Below are 11,498 nucleotides of genomic sequence, written 5' to 3'. Positions count from 1 at the left end.
ATAGGTTGTGTGCTGATTTCAACTTCTGTAAACAAGAATTCAATGGAATGCTAAATCTTGTCTTCTCTGCTGTGGTATAACCCTAAGGCTGTGCATAGTCACCATAGCAAGCAAATTAGTTCACTGTGACCTACTATTTCTGATGGCAAGCAGTACCTTAAAGACTAATATGTCCATCACATTTCATGACTGTATATACAAAAATGGCTGCGATACTTACAATTGACATATATACTGACAACACTATCCGAAAAGTGATCCATATATGTTGTGTACTTTTTGCAGGCAAGATATGAAAGCAATCAGAAATTTTAATATTATGTGACATCTGATTGAGTCAGATATTCAAATATCCTTTATAATATGTGACGTCTGAGTCAGATATTAAAGTATCCTTTATAATATGTGACATCTGAGTCAGATATTCAAATATTCTTTATAATATGTGACATCTGAATCAGCTATTCAAATATCCTTTATAATATGTGACATCTGAGGTATTCAAATATCCTTTATAATATTATGTAACATCTGAGTCAGATATTCAAATATCCTTTATAATATGTGACATCTGAGTCAGATATTCAAATATTCTTTATAATATGTGACATCTGAATCAGCTATTCAAATATCCTTTGTAATATGTGACATCTGAGGTATTCAAATATCCTTTATAATATTATGTGACATGTGAGAGTTTTACTGTTTATAGTGATGTAGACATGTAGCACGATGTCCCACCCTGTCACATTATCCTGACACCAGGCTGACCAGTCCTAACACTAACCTCTTAATGCTGAGCACCAAGCGAGGCAGCTGTTAGTACCATTTTTGTAAGTCTTTGTTATGACTTGGCTGGGAATCGAACCCATGACCTACCACATCCGAGGTGGACGCTCTAACCACTAGGCCACTGAAGCGGTATATGTGACATCTGAATGAGTCAGATATTCAAATATCCTTTATAATATTATGTGACATCTGAGTCAGATATTCAAATATCCTGTATAATATTATGTGACATCTGACTGAGATATTCAAATATTCTTTATAATATTATGTGACATCTGAGTCAGATATTCAAATATCCTTTGTACTATTTTGTGACATCTGACAGATATTCAAATATGCTTAGAACTATTATGTGACATCTGAGTCAGATATTCAAATATCCTTTATAATATTATGCAACATCTGAATCAGATATTCAAATATCCTTTGTACTATTTTGTGACATCTGACTGAGATATTCAAATATCCTTTATAATATTATGGGACATCTGACTGAGATATTCAAATATGCTTAGAACTATTATGTGACATCTGAGTCAGATATTCAAATATCCTTTATAATATTATGTGACACCTGACTGAGATATTCAAATGTTCTTTATAATATTATGTGACATCTGAGTCAGATATTCAAATATCCTGTATAATATTATGTGACATCTGACTGAGATATTCAAATATTCTTTATAATATTATGTGACATCTGAGTCAGATATTCAAATATCCTTTGTACTATTTTGTGACATCTGAGTCAGATATTCAAATATCCTTTATAATATTATGCAACATCTGAATCAGATATTCAAATATCCTTTGTACTATTTTGTGACATCTGACTGAGATATTCAAATATCCTTTATAATATTATGTGACATCTGAGATATTTAAATATGCTTAGAACTATTATGTGACATCTGAGTCAGATATTCAAATATCCTTTATAATATTATGTGACCTCTGACTGAGATATTCAAATATTCTTTATAATATTATGTGACATCTGAGTCAGATATTCAAATATCCTGTATAATATTATGTGACATCTGACTGAGATATTCAAATATTCTTTATAATATTATGTGACATCTGAGTCAGATATTCAAATATCCTTTGTACTATTTTGTGACATCTGAGTCAGATATTCAAATATCCTTTATAATATTATGCAACATCTGAATCAGATATTCAAATATCCTTTGTACTATTTTGTGACATCTGACTGAGATATTCAAATATCCTTTATAATATTATGTGACATCTGAGATATTTAAATATGCTTAGAACTATTATGTGACATCTGAGTCAGATATTCAAATATCCTTTATAATATTATGTGACCTCTGACTGAGATATTCAAATATTCTTTATAATATTATGTGACATCTGAGTCAGATATTCAAATATCCTTTATAATATTATATGACACCTGACTGAGATATTCAAATATTCTTTATAATATTATGCAACATCTGAATCAGATATTCAAATATCCTTTGTACTATTTTGTGACATCTGACTGAGGTATTCAAATATCCTTTATAATATTATGTGACATCTGACTGAGATATTCAAATATGCTTAGAACTATTATGTGACATCTGAGTCAGATATTCAAATATCCTTTATAATATTATGTGACCTCTGACTGAGATATTCAAATATTCTTTATAATATTATGTGATATCTGAGTCAGATATTCAAATATCCTTTATAATATTATGTGACACCTGACTGAGATATTCAAATATTCTTTATAATATTATGTGACATCTGAGTCAGATATTCAAATATTCTTTATAATATTATGTGACATCTGACTGAGATATTCAAATATCCTTAAAAATATTATGTGACATCTGAGCTATTCAGATATCCTTTATATTATATGACATCTGACTCGGATATTCAAATATTCTTTATAATATTATGTGACATCTGACTGAGATATTCAAATATCCTTAAAAATATTATGTGACATCTGAGCTATTCAGATATCCTTTATATTATATGACATCTGACTGGGACATTCAAATATTCTTTATAATATTATGTGACATCTGACAGATATTCAAATATCCTTTATAATATGTGACATCTGAGTCAGATGTTCAAGTATTCATCTGTAACCCTTGGATAAAAGTAACATATTTCAGACCTTTGACTACATTTGGTAAGTTTTTTTTATGTAAATTTTAATAGTACAGGTAATCTGACCTTTGAATCTTATAGGTCATAATTAATAACCTTATTTTTCAGTATTAGTTTCATTTCCCTACAAAATGGGAATCAATTTATTGAGTGTTTACTAATGAGAATCAAATAATAAATATTTCACAAATTGTGTTTTACAACACAAGTCTGTAGAGTGGATCTTATAGATTGTGATTTCGTGTACAAGTATAGTATTTCATTTTCAAACCTGACAAGGGAATAAACCTTTTAATTTAAACAGGATGACCCACACATCAATCTTTAACTTACAGCAATTTATTGATTTCAAAGCTCATTCAGTTACAAATATATTATATAACATCTGACTTATTCATTGTTTAATCTGAACATTTTGTTGAGGTCTTATGAACACCTTTTTTGGTGACAACATTTAGCACTTACATGGATAGCTAACTAAAGTCAATACATCATCTCTACATGAACTGCAAATGGCACAGACCCAGATCTGTCACTGCATAATACACCAGCAGATCTGGGTCTTTGCAGTTTATTGGGAATAATCAATAGAGCAAACAACATAGACCCTGATCAGCAGATGCTCTATGTGACAGCAGATCAGAGTCTATATTGTTTGCAGTTGAACTCTACTTATAAGTGAGTACAATATAAGTAAAATATACACTTGGTGGCATATGGAAATATTGTTGAAATGTACAGTTTGGTTGCATGTGGAAAATACTACTACTAATAATAATATTAATAATAATAATAATAATAATAATAATAATAATAATAAAGAAAACACGTTACAGTCAAATCCAAAGAACAAATGGCAGGTTCGAAAAGAATCCATCACAATGGCAGAGTTAATATACTAATCATGTTGGCTTGAGCATTGTTTGAGGATCAACACGTGTATAACAAATGTATATTTATTCTGATGTATATTATTTGCATCTGCTTTACAGCTCAGTTCATTTTACCTGTAAAACCAAAAAAAAAATTTTGACCGTGATCTGCCATTGCATAATGTGGCGAAAGACATAGTCTATGCATTTTGTTATAGGTAATCATTGGAACAAACAACATAGACCTTGATCTGCTAGCAAAGCAGGGTCTATGTTATTTTCAGTGTCACTTGTTCAGTGGGAAGATAATTTCCTTGTGAATTTGTCAGCATCCATGATTGGCACAACACATTTCCTTGTGAACTTTTTAACATACACTCTTGGCACAACAATCCTTGAACCACTACTGTATACAGTTCAACAGTTATGAAGATTTCCCAGTAAATCCTTAACATCAAAGATTGGCACAAATAATAGAGTTTAGTTTGGTAGTTACTTCGTCTCCAGCGACATGAAATAGGGAACACTGGCGAGATACTCAATCTTGGTTATCTGATCCGATGATCCCTGGAAAAAAAGAGACATGATTTATCGATGGCAATGTTAATTAGGGTGTCATCTATATCATATGTACTCGCTTATAAGTCTAGTCAAACTGCAATAAGAAAGATCCTGATCCGCCATAGCATAATGTACCTGCAGATCAATGTCAATTTTGTCTGTTCTACAGATTACTCCTAACAAACTTCACAGACCCAGATCTACTGGTGCATTTTGCAATGACAGCTCAGGATCAGTGCAGTTTGCAGTTGGAATTGTTTTATAAGGGAGTATATATGGTACTTATAATTTTGGTCCAACTGCAAACCACACTGTTCCTGATCTGTTCCATTATGCACTGACAGAACAAGGTCTATGTTGTTTGTTCTACTGAATACTACTAACAAACTGCATAGACCCAGATCTGCCAGCACATTATGCATTCACAGATCTGAGTCTCTTGCAGTTTGCAGTTGTACATGTCTTATAAGCAAGTAAAGATGGTCTGTTAAAAAGAATACTTCAGCTGGTACATAATTTCGTTCCAGAGCACATTATACATTATACACACACTATTGTGTCTTTCAGCTTTACGCAAAATCTCAAGGTCAAAAGGCAAGTCATCCTTGATTTATGGGATTAAGTATGTTTAAGGCATAACTATTAAAACTGCCAGTAAAATACTTCAATGAAAGACCTTGACCTTTCACTCTTAATTCAAATTGAAGGGAAGTACCCCTCCAAAGGCAGTATATTTATTGGGACACATGGCTGTGGGAAATTTTAAGTGAAAAAAGAAGACTTGTACAATGGCTACTCTTTAGCTCTGACCTTGAATATAATAGCAACAAGGTTTTTAAGAAACAGGAAAGCTGCCTGTACACAAAGTGAACCTATGAAGCTGTTTAAATTGATCAGTAAAGCAACCCAAAGGGCTGCTATGTCGAGTTCAATAAAAAAAATGATCAAAGGAAACTATCAAGCAAAACCAGAATGGCAACTTTTCCTTGTAACAGTTACCTGGTGTTAATTAATTTGGACTACCTGATTTATTTATGAGGTATTTCATTAAAGGTTACATCTTTGCATGTGGACTGAAGAGTTGAGGATGATATCTACCATAAGATTTTACAATCTGACACAACATCCACAGAAAACTGCTGCTATTAATGGGGAGCCTATCAAAATAGTGAGAGAAGTTTCAAAGAAACTTAAGCGATCATAAATATCCTATGATCGACCCATGCAAAATGATAAGCTGAGTCCATTTGAACACCATAAATATCATATTATATATATGATAATGTGTAAGATGATTCCCATCTGAAAACAGTTGTAACAAGTTCTAAGTTTAGAAAACTATTTAATGATGAGAAATCAGTAATAGTGGCACACATGTGTATTACAGGATAAATATGGTACTCGGTGAAACCAAATCAAGATTTTTGTCAGCAATGACACTTGGTCTTAGGATACTTTAGAACAGGTTGGCACTGGTCATTTTAATGTTCACTTGATCATTTTGTATTTCCACATGATCATCTTAATGTTCAAATGATCTTCTTAATGTTCATTTGATGTTCACATGTTCATCTTAATGTTCACATGATCATCCTAATGTTCACATAATCATGTCAATGTTCACATGATCATGTCAATGTTCACATGATCATCATAATGTTCACATGAGCATATTAATGTTCACATGATCAAGTTAATGTTCACAATCATTTTAATGCTCACATGATCATTATATGTTCACATGATAGTTTTAATGTTCACATTATCATGCTTTAACTTAAGTAATATCCACTTTTACTTGCAATGACCTTGACTTGGACCTTTAAACCTAGTTCAACAACGAGCTGCCATTAGTAAAATATAATCAACACATATAGTTTGAGTAAGAAATTTCTATGGGTTAATGACATGATGGTTTTAATCCATAACTGTGCCTCCAGAATACTGGAATTTTTTTTACTTTTTAAAGAATGCTGAAAGAAACTTTATGGAACATTTAAAATTCAAAATTAACATTTGAACCACATCTCTTTCCCCAGTGACTGTTGAATCCATGAAAGCAAGCTGCCCTAATATTGAAGAACTTCCTATAAATTCTGATCTTAATGAAAATGACTTGAACAGACCTAAAAGGTAAATCCTGTGGTAAGTAATGGGTGGTAAGCAGATATACACGAACACTGCTATTTTCCATTATATATTTTTTGTACTGATTAAAATATGTCTTTGCATTTGTGAAAAAAATATACAACTGCACTGACTCAAAACTGATTAGATTTTTAAATATAAATTATTGTAATCCATTGTTTCAATTTACTGTTCTAAACTAGATTTTGCAAAAGACCCGCAATAAACTATCCCCATCATGGCTTCCCATCAATGCACCAATCAGATGAGCTTTGAACTAAAGTATACATGTTATGATTTCTGCTCCACCCATAAATGGATACACTTTTTCCCTTTGATATCACATGTTAATATTATGGTTGAGTGGTCTACAGCATTAGGTCTAAAGTAATTACTCTGCATTTAGCTGCTGTGGGTTAAGGCTCACAAGGGGTAAAGCTTTTATCCAAGTCATATCTGAAACATTTAGTTCCAAGATCATCTACAACAACAACTGCCACCATGACCAACACCCCGTGGTTCTCCTAGGCCTTTTTGGCAACATGTAAATATATAATACCAGATTGATTGACTCTAATATCCTTTGCCAGGCACTTGCATCAGCCGTCAAATCATCCGGTAGTGCTATAGAGAGTATCTGTTTCAACTCGTCCAGAAATATTTTTCCTCTTTGATTGACATCCATAGATTGGAAGAGGCTCTGAAGTACAAAATAATTTGAGATATTCAAAGGCCGATACAAATATTGCAAAGTAGTTAACAATGTCCTATTTTGTACAATAAAAGAAAACTAAGAGAAATCACTTTTATATTCGATCAAGTTTGAGAAAGGCATTCTGGTTGAGACTATCCTTCAGCTTCATTGACTGGTGTCATTTTATAGTTTAAATGACTGAAAAAGTTTTGAGATTTTCAGCATAATTAAGCAACGTGCTAAAATACGTCCAGAATATTGGACCTAACCATCTACTGTATATACTCACTTATAAGTCAAGGCAATTAACTGCAAACAACAAAGATCCTGATCTACTGTAGCATAATGCACCTGCAGATCAGGGTCTATTTTGTTTGTTCTACCTATTACTTCTAACAAACTGCACAGACCCAGATCTGCTAATGAATTATGTGATGGCAGATCTAGGACTGTGCAGTTTGCAGATGGACTCTACTTACAAGCGACTATATATATATATATTCTGGTTAAACTCAAAAAGTTATCTACAGCAAATTACAACCAGTATCTGATAATGACTGTGCAGTAAAGACGACTTACCACATACTGCGATATAGACTCAGCTAATGTAGTGAAATTAATTATTTCATAAGCTTCTTTGACAGGACCACTGAAAAAAAACAAATAAGCAAATTTATTAATTTTGTCTTTTGGCTCTGAAAGATGGCTGATGCCACTTTTGTGGAAATGACCAACTTGTAAAAGAAATTAATCACTTTATAGGATGCAAATGATATGCAAGTGTGAGACTAAAGTTATAAAGAGCCACAGACTGTATTATCTGACAACTTGGCTGGTCCCTTAAGAAGGTCTACACAATTTGATGCAAAAACTAGTTGCTACAGGGAATTCAGCTATTGTTGATACAGTAGTTTTAGATGTTAACAGAGAACAAAATTCCTTACTTTTTATTTCTATTTTTGTTTTCTGCTAATAGCTTTGGATTTGGTCTTATGGGTTTAATGCCATTGTTCAGCACATGATAGGCTATACATAGTGGCCATTATATCTGGTGGAGGAAGAATTGGAGAAAACACTGGGTGAACCAAAGACCCACAGGAAGTTACTAGCAAGCGTTCTTATATACCCACATTGGCAGAGCCATGACTTGAACCCACACAGACAGAGTTGAGATGTCAGTGATCTGTAAAGACCACACAGACAGAGGTGAGATGTCAGCGATCTGTAAAGGCCACACAGACAGAGGTGAGATGTCGGTGATCTGTAAAGGCCACATAGACAGAGGTGAGATGTCAGTGATTTGTAAAGGCCACACAGACAGAGGTGAGATGTCAGTTATCTGTAAAGGCCACACAGACAGAGGTGAGATGTCAGTGATCTGTAAAGGCCACACAGATAGAGGTGAGATGTCAGTGATCTGTAAAGGCCACACAGAGGTGAGATGTCAGTGATTTGTAGAGGCCACACAGATAGAGGTGAGATGTCAGTGATCTATAAAGGCCACAAAGATAGAGGTGAGATGTCAATGATCTGTAAAGGCCACACAGATAGAGGTGAGATGTCAGTGATTTGTAAAGGCCACAAAGATAGAGGTGAGATGTCAATGATCTGTAAAGGCCACACAGATAGAGGTGAGATGTCAGTGATCTGTAAAGGCCACACAGACAGAGGTGAGATGTCAGTGATCTGTAAAGGCCACACAGACAGGTGAGATGTCAGTGATCTGTAAAGGCCACACAGAGGTGAGATGTCAGTGATCTGTAAAGGCCACAAAGATAGAGGTGAGATGTCAATGATCTGTAAAGGCCACACAGATAGAGGTGAGATGTCAGTGATCTGTAAAGGCCACACAGATGGAGGTGAGATGTCAGTTATCTGTAATGGTCACACAGACAGAGGTGAGACGTCAGTGATCTGTAAAGGCCACACAGACAGAGATGAGATGTGAGTGATCTGTAAAGGCCACACAGACAGAGGTGAGGTATAAGTGATCTGTAAAGGCCACACAGAGGTGAGATGTCAGTGATCTGTAAAGGCCACACGGACAGAGATGAGATGTCAGTGATCTGTAAAGGCCACACAGACAGAGGTGAGATGTCAGTGATCTGTAAAGGCCACACAGACAGAGGTGAGGTGGCAGTGATCTGTAAAGGCCACACAGACAGAGGTGAGATGTCAGTGATATGTAAAGGCCACACAGACAGAGGTGAGATGTCAGTGATCTGTAAAGGCCACACAGACAGAGGTGAGATGTCAGTGATATGTAAAGGCCACACAGACAGAGGTGAGATGTCAGTGATCTGTAAAGGCCACACAGACAGAGGTGAGATGTCAGTGATCTGTAAAGGCCACACAGACAGAGGTGAGATGTCAGTGATCTGTAAAGGCCACACAGACAGAGGTGAGATGTCAGTGAGCTGTAAAGGCAAGCACCTTAGACTACTTGGGAACAAGAATAAATAAACATGTGGCAACCAGTTCCTTGTGGCAACTGGTGTGCTCCCTTTAATTCATGTACAAAAATATATATAATAAATGTCTGAAGCTACCTTCTGAGGTCAATAGCCCTTATATATTCAATTTTGTCTTTTTTTTAGTAACAGGTTACAAGTAAAACAAAAATTATCTCTAATTTGCTCAACAGACAGTCTAAAAGTAAGAATACAAAATTAGTGTTTTTTAAACAGTTATATTGATATATTATCACTTAAAGTATTATATATAGATATATCATATTTAGATATAAAAACTAAGTAGCTAACAATTAACTGATAGCCACTATAAGACGAATCATATCCGATCAGCCCTAAGTTTTGAATCATTCTTTAAAATAACAATGAAAGCTTTGCTGTACCCCTGACCAAGAAATTTAGTAGGCTGGAAGATAGGTAGGAAATTTTGATTGGTTGGTTGCTTTTACCTGTTGCACAATTGTAAACAAACTTAATTATTTTACAGTGGCATATTTTGAAAGAAGTTTTCCAGAATTGTGAGATAAAAAATCAGTCATAGCAGTTATGATGGGTAGGGTGGACGACAGCCAGCAAAAAGCTTTCTGAGGGTGTCTTTGATTATTTGACATACACCACAACACACAGACTACTGTATACCTTAAATTTGTCATCATCTTCAATTCAAATTAGGAGGCTGAGAGCAATTCAACACTTTGTATATGTATAAATGAACATCTATTCACATATTCAGAATAAAAACATATACCAAGTACTTCAAATTTTTCTAAAAGACATTCTAAACCTACCTGGTTTCTGTTATTGTTTTGGTTAAATAATTCATTGTAAGGAATTCTTCAATCCCAAAAAATGTACTTGAGCTAACCAATTCATAGACCTGAAATTAGAAAACAAAAAGTGCTTACTTTGTTGACTGAATGTTTCTGAGAATTGGGTAAATTTACAGTAAAGTTTAAATTTACATACTACTGTTTGACCTAAAAAGAAATGAGGATCATCTTTGTGGTTGTTGTTGGAAAAGTAGGTGTTGGCTTTCTGGTAGTAAAATATTTGGTGTTCTGGTAGTAGAAGGTTTGGTGTTCTGATAGCAGCAGAAGGTGTTGGTGTTCTGGAGGTAGAAAGTTTGGTGTTTTCGTAGTAAAAGTTTTGGTTTTCTGGTAGTAGAAGGTGTGGTGTTAGAAGGTTTGGTGTTCATAAAATCTACAAATGTTCTTATTTCTTTACAACTACCAGCAAATCTGAAAATCTATATTTCAAGTTTTAACCCATTCTTGTAACTGATAGAAAAAACAAACCATAATGTCATTTTCTGAGACTGAAAGTGGATTTGATTAATTTGATGGTTACTTCAGGACACAATCAACTACTGAAAGAAATTATTATAAATTAGGATAGATGAATATTAATCTGATCAAAATACTTTATTATAACATATTACCTGTTTCATGAATTTTTCTTGATTTGGAGTTAAACTTTTTGGAAGCTGTGTTTGTACTTGATTATACTTTAGGTGCCTGAAAATGAAAATCAAAGAAAATATTACATTTTTTAGACAAAATGTAATTAACCAATTTGCAAGATTCGTTCTTAAATTTAGGTGTTAATTTACACATAGGTAAACTGCCTCAAAAAGTCAGGCATATACCTATGTCAGACAAATATAAATGTGCTTTTCTTGCACTTTAGTACATCAGGAGTCTGACATATTGTACAGTATAGATGATGATAAGGTTATTACTGCTTTGTGGGATGATAATTCATTGTGTATTTATTTATTACATACTGTATGTAGGAGTCATGTTCACATAATCTCTTCACCAGAACAGAAAATAT

General features: G+C 33.8%; 1 protein-coding gene across 14 annotated transcripts in view; it reads right to left on the bottom strand.

Annotated features, from left to right (window-relative positions):
- Positions 1-3,263: 3,263 nt before the first annotated feature.
- Positions 3,264-11,498, bottom strand: part of LOC149797346 (uncharacterized) — a 117,143-nt gene continuing 108,908 nt past the window's right edge. For all 14 annotated transcript variants that reach the window (XM_089962087.1, XM_089962082.1, XM_089962083.1 and 11 more), the window contains 5 exons: positions 11,104-11,179; positions 10,454-10,542; positions 7,774-7,843; positions 7,060-7,200; positions 3,264-4,379 (listed from right to left, as the gene is read on the bottom strand). In XM_089962087.1, coding sequence (XP_089818213.1) covers positions 4,305-4,379; positions 7,060-7,200; positions 7,774-7,843; positions 10,454-10,542; positions 11,104-11,179 — 451 coding nt within the window. In that variant the 3' untranslated portion in view covers positions 3,264-4,304. The remainder of the gene's footprint in view (positions 4,380-7,059; positions 7,201-7,773; positions 7,844-10,453; positions 10,543-11,103; positions 11,180-11,498) is intronic.

This window comes from Sinohyriopsis cumingii, chromosome 6, assembly GCF_028554795.1.
Source record: "Sinohyriopsis cumingii isolate HCF-2022 chromosome 6, ASM2855479v2, whole genome shotgun sequence".
Lineage (NCBI taxonomy): Eukaryota > Metazoa > Mollusca > Bivalvia > Unionida > Unionidae > Sinohyriopsis > Sinohyriopsis cumingii.
Note: the sequence above shows the minus strand (reverse complement) of the source record. Positions and strands in the feature narration are given on the sequence as shown.